We start from the raw sequence: 13,855 nt of genomic DNA on the forward strand, positions 1-13,855 counted from the left end.
GAGGCTGGCGAGCACACCCTTGCTTGCTTGCTTTGGATGGAGGATGGAGGGGACTTGGAACATCTGGAAGATGGTGGTGGGCTGGCTGCTCCCTCGGGGAGGTGTTACACCTTCACCCAGTTACCAAAGGCAGCAAAGGACTTTTTCCAGTGACCCCACCCTGCAGCTGCTGCCTGGGTCCCGTGAGAAGCAGCTCCCTCTGCTTCTCACGGGAGCAGGAAGTCCTCTGCTGTAGGCTTCTGTGAGTGCCAGCTCACTTCATTCCAGAGGTGAGCCACATTCTAATCCCACGGCCTTGAGTATGTTCTTAGGACCCAGGAGCTTGAGTCCGTGAAGTCAGCCCTGCAGCTGACCTTCCACACAAACCCTAGTTATCATCCTCTGCCCTCTCTCCCTCCCTCCCTTGTTCCCCTTAGGAATCAGTTCCTGTGTCTCCTGCAGTAAGTGAGGTCCCTCCCCCCTTCTTCAGCTATGAACCTGCCTGCTGCTTGCCCCATTGCTTGACCTGTGACCCATCTCTGTCCTACTGACCCAGACAAGCGTCTGTCATGTCAGTGACTATTCCAGGGTCTGGTAAGCAAGTGTGCTAAGTACAGGGTTGCTAATGATGGAACAAGGAGAAATGAAATAAAATTAGAAGTGTAGTCATTTGGAAACAAGTATAAAGTGATAGATTTACAAATATCCATGGCTGTTACCAGAATTTAGAGCTAAGAATAGTTTCTTTTCTCTTCAGAAAGTAAAACACAAAAGCACTGAAAACTTCACTGGAAAGATTTAAAAAATAAAAATAAAACAAAGACTGCTGTGGATAAGAGAGAGAGAGTACTCACTGAGCTGCACATTTCTTGGCAGGTTCTTTTATCTTAGCCATTATCTGGGTGAAATAATGGAATGAGAAGTAGGCAGAAGGGACCTTGACATTTAGTTACAGGGTTGGTTTTTATAATCACCAGATTTAAAAAAAAATTATGTGCATGTATATTTTGACTGTGTCCACACTTTTGCACTTTTTGCATGAGGAGCCTCTGGGGGCCAGAGAGGCATGGTAACCTCCGGAGGAGGCACCAAGGGCTGTGTGCCTCTGTGTGGGTACGTGGAATTGCACATAGGCTCTCTGAACAGCAGCCAGTGCTCTTAATTGCTGAGCCATCTCTCCAGTCACAGCAGCAAATCAAAAACTATTTAAGGTGATTTGAATTTATGACAGAACAATGGCCAATCACAAACTCTGTATGATATCAACTCACAAACTGGTTACTTCTATATTTTAGTTCAATTTTAATCAGAAATTTTGGGGCAAGAAGTGCTTTTTTAAGTTTTTAAAAAACTTTTTTTGAGATTATAGTATTACATCATTTATCCCTTCTCTTTCCTCCATCTAAACCCACAAATGTAACTATATAACTATATATATGGCTATTGGATACATATATATGCAATCCAATAATGATAATAAATATGTATTCCAAATATATGCATAATATTTCTAATATAAACTGCTCAGTCTCTATAATATTATTTGTGTGTATGTTTTCAGGATTGACCAATTGATGTGCTTTTCCCAGGGAAGAATATTTATCTTACCCTCAGAACCCCTGTAGTTCTTTGTGTATACTTGAGGCCTTACGGGCTTTCCCCCACCCACTTGGGATGTCTATTATTGACCTTGTTCAGCTCATGTTTATGCTATCATGTTGGTGAGACCTTATGGGTGTATCTTAGACATTACTATATGAACAATGGAAGCTGGAATGTTTTACTCCTGCACCCTCTCTTCTCTCTTCGTAATAGGGCCTGTGACACTCGTTACCACATGTGTTGTGGTTTGAATGTAAAATGTCACCTAGGTTCTGTGAGCTCAGACACTGGAACCTCAGCTGGAGGTGCTTATTTGGGAGGTTGTGTGGGGCAAGGCTGGAGAGTGGGTGTTACTAATAAACAGCTCTGGGTTATTACTACCCCTGCCTTATAGCTTACTCGATCCGATCCTTCCTACAGCAACTAGTGTGATAATTAAGACCTACTATTGTAGAAGCTACTATTATGTACACGCACATATAAAAAAGAGCTAAAATAAGTTACCCTATAACATGGCAACATTGCTCCTAGTCTAGCTAAAAAACAAAAATCACAGTACCATACAGGGCTTATCTCCTTTGGAGTTGTTGGCTGGTAAGGGTCTATAAACCCACAAACATTATTTTGTTATTGGTTTGCTATGGTTGCCCTCCAGAACTAGACCCTATTACTTGAAACACCAGATATTTGCATCATGGAATGCGGAGACGCGAGTCTGGCACATGCCTGGGAGCTTCATCTTTAGAGGCTAGCCTTCATGTGCTAAAGGTGCTATGGATGCTCCTGGAGGAGAAAAGCTCTTACCCAGCTATGAATCATGTGAGCTACAATGCTGACTGGCCTTGCAGACATACCAAATGGTACAGCTGTGCCTCAATCCCTGTGAAAGTAACCAACTATTATATGCTTGGATTTAAAGCTTACTCCACAAGATGAAACCCACACATGGCATCATTATTGGGTCAACTATGGATGTTATATTAAACCAGCTCCTAGTGACTTATCATTGTGTATCTCTCAGGTCTCATCAGAGAAGCTTGATCACTGTGGTTTCTGTGTTAATCTATTTGCAGTGCACAATGATTAACATGGAGATCCACAACCAGTCAAGGTTCAGAGAATAAGACACTAAAGGCTTCTCAGCTCTAACTGGGACATCAGGATAATCTATCCTCCCCACAAGGCTGAGGATAATTGTGAAAGAGGGGGAAGAAATGCAGTAAGAGTTGGAGGAAATAAATGAACATAGGAAATGTCCTCCTAATACAACAGGAAAACTGTACATATTAACTCACTGATTGTGACAGCATGAACAAGACCCATAGAACACGAACAAGAACAAGAACAACAGAACAGCATGAAGAGGGCAGGCATGAAGCCCCACTTCCAGTTGAGGAGCTATTAGCAACTGACAGCTACGAGAAGAGGAACAGCCCATTTCTTTAAGAGTGGGCCTCGTACTGAGTTGACCACACTTGAGTGGAAGGCCACACGCCTACGCATACATGGGCAGCACAATTTAGAACTGATGGGTGCGTTTTAAAAAAGGCACAAAATTGAGTGAGAAAGGATGGGGTGTAGATCTGGGAGGAGTTGGGAAGAGGTAAACAAGGCCAAAACACATCGTACAAAGTTCTCAAAGAACTATTAAAAAATAAAAAGATAAACTAGTGCATGTCACCCACCATCCTGGTTAGAGTCTCTGGGCAAGAAGGAAAAGACTTTAAAATAACCACAGGATCAAAACTCAGGGCACCGACAGAGGGGATGTCAGAGTCCAGCTGAAGCTTCATGAACGGTTGTGAGTGGCAGAGACCTGGTCCACTCCTAAGATGGCTGGTAACAGCAGCGGCTGCAGCCTGGAGGCCAGACCTTCTCTATCAGCTATCTTGGAGAAAAATGTTAACATTTCCCACAGAGATGGGACATAGAACTATTTCTGAATAAGACCATTTAGTGCATCTGGCGTCAGACCAGAAGTCACACACATGTGGCCCTTAACGCCCTGGGGTTCCACGGCGCAGTTCACACCAGATTCTGTCCCACATAACCTAGCTCTCTCAGAGCTCTTTAGTCACAGCGGCTGGTCTGTGAAGCACATGGCCTCATCAGAGTTCTGTCACCCATCTGGTGACACACGGCATAGGCAACAAAAGATGATTTGTGGAGAAGAAGGCCATGATAAAGGAGATTGTGCTCTACTCTGTAAGTTAGAGTGAGGCCAACTCTACCTCAGCTGACCTTGGTCTTGGCCAAAATAATGCCAGTTGCTGTTTTCACAATTGCAAATAATAACAAAACAAAAAAATACACAGCATGCTCTTTTTTATCTACTGTTTTCTTTCCTGACCTCAATCCTTCAGAGCAGATTATATTGAAGACAGTCTAGGCACTGTTATGCCCTTTATAAACAATAGTAACTCTGCTTGAAGGAAGAACTAGAAAGCAGAGACAAAGTGGGATTCCCACTGTCAGTTATCTTTTAAAAAGTAGGGGGGGGGGAGGAAAAGTTTCCTAATTCTCATAGTTGTGTGTATCTTTTGTTTGTTTTCAATTGAAGATCCAGTTTCTTGCTTATTTGCTTGTTTTTTGTTTTCTTTTCCAAATGTGTGAAGTCTGCTTCTTCCCATGACTTGCCAGGTGCACAGCATTCTCTGTGCTTTGCTGGTGAGTGTTAAGAAACACATTAATTTCTGTCAAAAAAGGAGAGGTGCAGAGGGGACCCAGCTCCAGACTGAAAAAGGACAGGGGCCCCCTGTGCAAGGAAGTCTGCTACTGATGGTCCTGAAGATGATACCTGCACGGAGACCCCGATGTTTGGTTGGGAGTTTTAAAGAGCAAATGATCAGTATTCATGCAAACCTTTCCTTTCACAGTTACCTCCTCAAGGCACTTCCTTAGAAAGGAATTAAAGCACATCTCATTTGTTCTTGACAGGTCTGGTAACTACTGCTGTGTCACATTTGCCTGAACCACCATGACACTCTGGTGTCTGCAGCAAAGACTTGAAGCAAAATCAGCACATCTTAGGAGGACTGAGGTCACTGCCAGTGTTTTCTATTTTAATTGTTGTCCATGGATTCTATGGCAGTAATCCTAATTTAAACCACTGAAAAAACTTCCCCAAACGATGATGTATTTAAGGCTAGACAGACGTGAGAAGCAAAGAGTATCACACCTGTAAAATCACCACCACATGTGGCTCTTTAGAAAAGCTGTGGTAAATGGTGTTATTTATAAAAGATTTTACTTTTAATTATGTGCATGTGGAGTAGGGGTTGGAAAGAGTCCGTGAGTGCAGGCTCCCGAGAGGTCAGAGGCCTTGATTTCCTGGAGCGGAGTTACCATTGTGGTCCTGAGCTACTGGACCAGTGCTGGTCACAGAGCTCAGGGTTCCGCCAGCACAGGACACTCTCAACTGTCCAGTCATCTCCTCAGCTCCGTAAATGTTCAACCTCTCTGAATCCAAATGATAAGATATATGGCTAAAGGCTTTATACAAAATAAATATAATAAAGTCAAGGCTAACAAATTTTCCTTCTGTCAAACCTTCTGTCAAGCCTGCCTTTGAACATGTTTTTAAGCTAATATATCTAATATATTGGATTTACCAGAGATTAGACAAATGTAATTTTGCTTCAGAATTTAGAGGAGCTTATTCTTTTTCCATATCTTTATTTAAAATTTGGATCAGAGTAGTTTTGGGATAACACAATCTTTTGTCTACTTATGAGGTGTGACTGCTTCTCCCGTTCATTAGCATAGCACCACATTCTGACATCCAGGGTCTAGACTTCTGGATGAGCAAGGTGTGAAGCTGTTCTCTGGCAATACCCCTCTGTGTGAGTCAAATGAATGATGTCATGGTCTAAAAAAGACAGCAAAAAATGAGGTCTTACTGAGTATTTACTAATATACGGCTGCTTTACAGAGAACTTTCTTTTCAGTGCTCATGACTAACATGAATGCAGGCTCACAGATGTCAGCGGGGCAGCTCAGAGAGGTTATGTGCCCGTATACAGGCCTGCAGCTGGCTGAGTGAGGCTGGCACTCAGATTCTACCCCTCAGTCCTCCAGTGCCCTGTGCTCTTTCAGTGCACAAAGTGCCTAGCCCTGGACCTGATTAGAGACTAGTGGGATGTGAATTTAGGGACCACGCAATGGGCAGTCTAGCTTCTGGCCGTGGCTGGCTGTGAAGGAGTGTACAGGAAGGGATATAGGACACAAGTGATAAGGAGGCTCAGAAAAGGCAAAGACAAATAATCAGAGGTTTGTTTTACTAAAGAACTGGGGAACTGACCCAAGGGAGCACGCACAAATCTCATTCAGAAGGGAAGATGGAATGGACAGAGGTAATGGCTGAAGAGAGGGAACAAGGTAGGAAAGGGGACTCAGAGAGATAGGAGGGTGGAGATCAGACCTGAGGAGAGCAAGGGAGAGAGGACAGAAGGCCTGTAGAGAAGAGAGAAGCCAAGGCTGGGACATCTCTGTGACAAGCTGGAGACCTAAATCGGGTAGGCTACTGGGAGGATGCGAGGGGGATTCAAGCAGAGACTCCTAGTAGCAGAGTCCACGGAGACTGAAGAGGACACATCTAACTAGGTATGGGGAACACCAACCCACCCACAAAGACTTCGACCCAAAATTGACCCTGCCTGTGACACATTCAGGGATAAAGACAGAGCAGATAGAGCAGAGGTTGAGGGAATGCCCAACTGATGCCTGGCCCAACCAAAGACCCATCCTATTGGAGAGTGCCAATCCCTGACACTATGAACAATACTCTGCTAAATTTGCAGACAGGAGCCTGTCAGAGTTGTCCCCTGAGAGGCTCTACCCAGCAGTGCCTCAAAACAGATGCTGAGACTCACAGCCAAATGTTTGTAGATGTGAAAGGAGTCTTGGGGAACAGTGAGAGAAAAGATAAAAGGTCCCGGAAGTGACAGGAGCTCCACAAGGAGACCAACAGAGCCAACTAACCAGGGCCCAGAGGGGGTTTCTGAGACTGAAGCATCCACCAAGGACCATGCAGGAACTGGACCTGGTCCTCCTACAAAGATGTAGCGGGTTGGCCTCAGTGGGTCCTCTAGTAAATGAAGTGGGGACTGCATCGGACACAGACTCACTTGCCAGCTTTGTGACCACTTTCCCCTAGCGGGACTGCCTTGCCAGACTACAAGGGAAGAGGACATGCTCAGTCCTGATACAACTTGTTGAGCTGAGCTGGATGGGAAAGGGAGCTCCCCTTTTCTGAGAAAAGGGTGAAGGGAGGGTGAGGAAAAGAGGATGGGACTGGGAGGGGAGGTGGGAAAGCTACAAGGATGGAAAGTGAAGGAAATAAATAAATGAGAAAAAATTAGGGAACTTCTACATTAGACCTGTAGGTAGGTAGAACTCAACTGTTATGACCTTTCTTCCCCAAAAAAGAGAAAGCAGGGGAAGGACAGTGCTGGAGAAATGTGTCACTCCGCTGTGGAGAGCAGGTTCTATGAGCGGTTTAGTGTCATTTCTCTCCTGTCTGTCTTATAGGGAGCATAACAGCACTCTTACTCTGGGAGTGTGCACATACTATTCTCCTCACTGAGCAAGTGCTTGAGACTATATGCCTGACTTTGAAAGGAATCATGTAGGGCTTTAGTGGATTTATCACACACCCTATTGATAACTTTATCAGGAAAATTCAGGCATCAAGGTCAGAGGAACTCATCCTTAATTTCTATAACTGGGATTTCCTTCCTTCCTTCCTTCCTTCCTCCCCCTCCTTCCTTCCTTCCTTCCTCCCTCCCTCCCTCCCTTCCCTCCCTCCCTCCCTCCCTCCTTCCTTCCTCCCTCCGTCCCTCCCTCCTTCCTCCCTTCCTTCCTTTCGAAAAGGGGGAATAGTGAATTTCCACTCCCGATTCTTTTCACAGTGTCTCAAGCATGGCTGGACCCTGCCATGGGGCACCTCCGCCCACTCACCTCTCACGATCAGCTGACTCTGGTGCTCCACGGCTGCCGCCTCGTTCCGGGCAATGCAGGTGTAATTCCCGTTGTGCATCAGGGAGAGGTTGGAGATCCTCAGGGAGCTGGTGAAGTCAATGTTGTCGATGGTTACCCCAAGGCTCGCAGGGATCGGCCGTCCATCTTTCTGCCAGGTGATGGTGATGGGTAAGTCCCCCGAGACAACCACACATGGGATGAAGACCCGCTGCCCAATGGAGAATCTTGGGAACTCAAAAGGTTGGATGAACGGTGGAACTAGAAGGAAAAAATGACAGAGCAAAGGCAATGAGCGGCTGGTGTTTTACACGTGCCTTTTCTTAAGCCGTTTCCCGAGGAGTGTCCGGCGGTCAATGAGCACAGCCAGGAGTGTTCGAGCCATCGAAGGCTGGCAAGGGTCCCCCTGTCACTCAGATTTCCTCAGCAGGCTCAACGAAAAGCACAGCTCATTTGCCATTCAACAAATGTGATTCATCTAATTTCATTCAATACAGCTTTAAACAGTGAAATTGTTTTTGGCTGGCAACACTTAAACTGTGCTGCGCTGTGAAAACCGTGAGAGGGCTTTGGGTTTGGCATGTCCACTAACATTTTTTACACATGGTGTGTGACAGACACTCTTGCCCTCCTGCTCTGCTGCCACTGGCACTGCCGGGTAAAACGTGGTAAACCTAGAGCTTATGGGCGGACCATGACAGGGTGCCTGAGTGTTAGGAATGTGTTAGAATAGAGCTGCAGTGCGGCTAGTCAGAGACCCAGCTAAAAGCCTAACAGGTTCTTTCTTGGTTTAACCCTCTATAAACTGCTCTTTGTCTTCTTGCCTACAGACCACGCTTGCTTGGCTCTTTCTCTGATAATCCAGGAGACTCTTTACATCATAGACTTGTCAAAGTAGAGCCAAAAGAGCCAAAGTGGAGCCCTAGGGATGGGCAGGTTATTAACCCATTGGCATTATGGGTAATTGTTCATAATCTCACTGCAGGTGAGGAAACTGAGCCTCCAACGTGTTGATTTGCATTTCTGCTTGGAAGGAGTTGTCTTTTTAGAAGGGCTCAAGCCATTTTCATCTGGCGAAGTTGAAGCCTTATTGCTAGTCATTAGCAATAAGGTATTTTGCAAAAAATAAAGTATTTTTTGCCTTTACTTTTTAAAAAGAAAAAAAAGTGCATTTAAAAAAATGACACTGTCATCAAAACAAAACGATTGCCTACAGATTGGGAAAGAATCTTCACCAACCCTCAGTCTGACAGAGGGCTAATATCCAGTATATATAAAGAACTAAAGAAGTTGAAAAGCAGCAAATCAAGTAATCCAATTAAAAAATGGGGAACGGAGCTAAACAGAGAATTCTCCGTAGAGGATTATCGAATGGCAGAGAAACACTGAATGAAATGCTCAACATCATTAGCCATCAGGGAAATGCAAATCAAAACAACCCTGAGATTTCACCTTACACCCATCAGAATGGTCAAGATCAAAAACTCAAGTGACAACACATGCTGGAGAGGTTGTGGAGAAAGGGGAACCCTCCTCCACTGCTGGTGGGAATGCAAACTTGTACAACCACTCTGGAAATCAATCTGGTGCTTTCTCAAACAACTAGGAATAGTGCTTCCTCAAAATCCAGCCATACTACTCCTAGGCATATATCCAAAAGAGGCTTACGGACACAATAAGGATATTTGCTTAACCATGTTCATAGCAGCTTTATTTGTAATAGCTAGAAGCTGGAAACAACCCAGATGCCCCTCAACTGAAGAATGGATACAGAAATTGTGGTAATCTACGCAATGGAATATTACTCAGCAATAAAAAACAAGGAAATCATGACATTTGCAGGAAAATGGTGGGAGCTGGAAAAGATCATCCTGAGTGAGCTATTCCAGAAGCAGAAAGACACACACGGTATATACTCACTCATATAGACATATAATATAGGATAAACCTACTAAAATCTGTACAGCTAAAGAAACTAATCAAGAGAGAGGATTCTGGCTATAATGCCCAATCCCCATCCCGAAAGGCAAAGAGGATGAACATCAGAAGAAGAAGAAAACAGGAAACAAGTTAGGAGCCTGACACAGAGGGCCTCTGAAAGGCTCTGCCCTGCAGACTATCAAAGCAGATGCTGAGACTTATGGCCAACTGTTGGGCAGAGTGCGTGGAATCTTATGAAAGAAGTGAGAAATAGTAGGATCTGGAGAGGACAGGAACTCCACAAGGAGAGCAACAGAACCAAAAAATCTGAGCACAGGGGTCTTTCCTGAGACTCATACTCCAACCAAGTACCATGTATGGAGATAACCTAGAATCCCTGCACAGATGTAGCCCATGGCAGTTCAGTGTCCAAGTGGGTTCATAGTAATGGTAACAGGAACTGCCTCTGATATGAACTGATTGGCCTGCTCTTTGATCACCTCCCCCTGAGAGGAGAACAGCCTTACTAAGCGACAGAGGAAGACAATGCAGCCACTCCTGATGAGACCTGATAGACTAGGATCAGGAGGAAGGAGAGGAAGTCCTTCCCTATCAGTGGACTTGGGGAGGGGCATTCATAGAGAAGAGGGAGGGAAGGTGGGATTGGAAGGGGAGGAGGGAGGGGTTTATGAGCGGGATACAAAGTGAATAAAGTGTAATTAATAAAAGTTAAAAAAAAAGAAAAAGAGGAAAAAAAGAAAAACAGAAAAAAATAAAACTAAAATTTAAAAATCCAAGGCTTAGAAATAACATATTATACAAACTTGATTCCAAAGCTCAGGATGACTGTGGTAAGAAGACACTATGCCAAATGCATTGACAGAAGAGGAAAGCTGATGTCCATAGGGTCTGTCCCTGAGGTCACTATAGGTTCAGTTCTGTTATCACCTCCAGGGAGCTGGAAGGGCCCAGCTGAGAAGCCTCAGCACGGACTCATGGACCCAATCATTGTTCACCTAGTGAAGGGTCCAGTAGGCACCGGCGTGTACTTGGCCGCTGCTCTATGTGCTGAGCCCACCATAAACACAGTGTGTGGGTCTCTGCCAAGTGCAGTGTTTATGAAGACATGGGCAGCAGAGAGCAGCCAGCAGGGCCGTGGCTACTTGGGGACTTGGCATCATTACCGCTGTTGTCAATAGCTCTCAGAAGCAGCTGCCAGCTAGAACTCAAAATTGCAAACACAGCCCAGAGCTCGACGGGCTGGTCTTTTTTCTTTTACTTTTCTTAATTAATCAAAAAGAGGCCCCTCCCTCTTCTTTTCCCATCCACACCATCTCTTCCACATCCCCTCTCCCCTTGTCTTCAGAACAGGAGAGTCCCCTACCCAGACACCCCCCGCTCATCTGTTCACATGAGGACTGAGTTCTTCCTCCCCTGTGGCCTGGTAGGGAAGTCCCATCGGGGGAGTGCTCAGAAAGCAGGCAACATAGTCCATGTCAGGGATATTCCGAATTCCCCTAACTAGTGGACCCACATAGAACCTAAGCTGCCCATGGGGCTTATCTTCTTGGGGTCTGTGCATTGTAGTATGTCTGTCCCATACTTATATGACTAAAATCAGCTCATCAGTGACTATACACCATGTGTGTCTTTCTGGGTCTGTGTCACCCCACTCAGGATGATCTTTTCTAGTTCATTTGCTTGCAATTTTTTAAAACTTTTATTTTATTAATTACATTTTATTCACTTTGTATCCCCCAATAAGCCCCTCCCTCCTCCCCTCCCAATCCCACCCTCCCTCCCCCTTCTTCACGCATGCCCCTCCCCAAGTCCACTGATAGGGGAGGTCCTCCTCTCCTTCCTTCTGATCTTAGTCTATCAGATCACATCAGGAGTGGCTGCATTGTCATCTTCTGTGGCCTAGTAAGGCTGCTCCCCCTCAGGGGGAGGTGATCAACGAGCAGGCCAATCAGATTATGTCAGAAGCAGTCCTTGGACATGTGCATGGAATCTTATGTAAGAAGTGGGAAATAGTAAGATCTGGAGAGGACGGGAACCCCACAAGGAGAGCAATAGAACCAGAAAATTTGAACACAGGGGTCTTCCCAGGGACTCATACTCCAACCAAGTACCAGGCATGGAGATAACCTAGAACCCTTGCACAGATGCTTACAAATTTTATTTTCTTGTTTTCAATGGCTGAGTAGTATTCCATTGTGTAAATTCCATTGTGTACCAGTTTCCTTATCCATTCTTTGGTTGAGGGGCTGCACAAAACTCAAGTCCAAGTGGATCAAAGATCTCAACATAAAACCATATATATTAAATCTGCTAGAGCAGAAAGTGGGGAAGAGCCCGGAACTCGTTGGCACAGACAACAACTCCCTGAACAGAGCACTAACAGCACAGGCTCCAAGATCAACAATTAATAAAAGGGACCTCATGAAACTGAAAAGCTTCTGTAAGGCAAAGGACACTGTCAATAGAATGAAACGGCAATCTAGAGATTGGGAAAAGATCTTCACCAATCCTGCATCCAACAACCGGCTAATATCAGAATATATAAAGAACTCAAGAAATAAAACACCAATAAAAAAGTAATCCAGTTAAAAATGTGATACAGAGCTGAGCAGAGAATTCTCAACAGAGGAATATCGAATGGCAGAGGAGCACTTAAAGAAATGCTCAAAGTTCTTATTCATTGGGAAAATGCAAATCAAAATGACTCTGAGATTCCATCTTACACCTGTCAGAATGGCTACGATAAAAAGCTCAAGTGAGAACACATGCTGGAGAGAATGTGGAGAAAGGGGAACCCTCCTCCATTGCTGGTGGGAGTGCAAACTTGTACAACCACTTTGGAAACTAATCTGCTACTTTCTCAGGAAACAGGGACTAGCCATACCAAAGGACCCAGCTATACCACTTCTGGGCATATACCTGAAAGATGCTCCACCACACAAAGACTTTTGCTCATGCATGTTTGTGGCAGCTCTATTTGTAGTAGCCAGACTCTGGAAACAACCTAGCTGTCCCTCAACCGAAGCACATCACGTGTCTAGTACTGGAGCACTGTCCCCAAGCACTGGGTTTTCTGTTACTAATGCAAAATTGAGACTGAATTACAAGTCAGGGTTAGTATATTTAAAAAGGTAAAAAGTCAGCCAGGAGAGGTGCATGTCTGTAATCCCAGCACCCAGGGAAGCAGAGGTAGGTGGATCTCTGTGAGTTTGAGGCCCACCTGGTCTATGAAGCGAGTCCAGGATAGCCAAGACTACACAGAGAAACTCTGTCTCAATAAATAAATAAATAAATAAAATAAAGAAAGAAAAAGAAAAAATAAGAAGTCCTATTTAAAATTTAATGCATTTATAGAAAACAAACATATCCTAAATACTAAATATACATATTTGTATGGTTAAAGAAGCAACAAGTCAGGAAGGCCCTCCCCACATGGCATCACCATCATGTTTGCTGTCTGACATTGTGCTGATCCCCTGTCACAGCAGAACGGGCCTCATCTTTAAAGCAGGTTAGATGCCTGGACACTTAACCGTCTACTTCACTTCACTGCTGCTGCCTCTTGCTTCAGTCACAGTTACATGTTTGATGACGGAATAATGAACATTCTCTCCAAGGACCAGTGCAGGGGTACAAAGCTCAGGTCCCAAACTGAGCCAGGTAACACCACTACTAATAACAATAATAGTAATAATAATAACCCCATATCTCTTTTCATGACTTCTCAGAATGCTAAACCCCATGATCAGAATATCCTGGCTCTTCAACTGGTTCAGAATAACCTCTTACATGAGACAAAGCTCCTAAATCCAGCTGGCAGCAAAAGCTGGCAGTGTGACAGGAGCGGGGATTCTGAGCGTGATATGCACTGGGTTTTGACATAACCTTTCTGCAAGAAGTATGTAAATAACTAAATGTCACCCTTTGCCAGGTTTGCGCCCTTCAGATGGCGGCCTTCTCTCTGGGGCTGAGAGCGTTCCATGGTTGCAAATGCCGGCATCCGTTCTTACTCCTCCAAGACCCGCACTAGGAGCATTAGGTCAGGCTGATCTACTTCTGTGTTTTTGCGGTCAACAATTAGAGCCACATCTTGTTTAAGAGGGAGTCCAGCACACTAATGAAAGGCCACGGGTCGAGCGCGGGTCAGTCTTAGGTAATCAGCAGGGCTATCTTAATCCAGAGTTTCGGGCGTGGTGTGGAAGGTGGTGGGCGCACCCTCCTGAGCCAGCACGGAGGCCAGCTGTGGACGTTAGGATGCCTGTGCTCCATGGCTTCTCCACGTCAATACTTGAGACAGGGTCTCCCTGTAAACCAAGGACTGAGCATTTTTAGCCAGAAAGTCCTGAGGTCCACCTGT

At 45.0% G+C, this 13,855-nt stretch overlaps 1 protein-coding gene across 3 annotated transcripts in view; it reads right to left on the bottom strand.

Moving 5' to 3' along the window:
- The window catches only part of Dscam (DS cell adhesion molecule), a 527,122-nt gene that overhangs the window by 188,808 nt on the left and 324,459 nt on the right, over positions 1 to 13,855 (bottom strand). For all 3 annotated transcript variants that reach the window (XM_055614797.1, XM_055614798.1, XM_055614799.1), the window contains exon 9: positions 7,540 to 7,818. In XM_055614797.1, the coding sequence (XP_055470772.1) occupies positions 7,540 to 7,818 (279 nt within the window). The remainder of the gene's footprint in view (positions 1 to 7,539; positions 7,819 to 13,855) is intronic.

This window comes from Psammomys obesus, unplaced genomic scaffold (genome assembly GCF_907164565.1).
Source record: "Psammomys obesus unplaced genomic scaffold, mPsaObe1.curated_primary_1811, whole genome shotgun sequence".
NCBI classification, from domain to species: domain Eukaryota; kingdom Metazoa; phylum Chordata; class Mammalia; order Rodentia; family Muridae; genus Psammomys; species Psammomys obesus.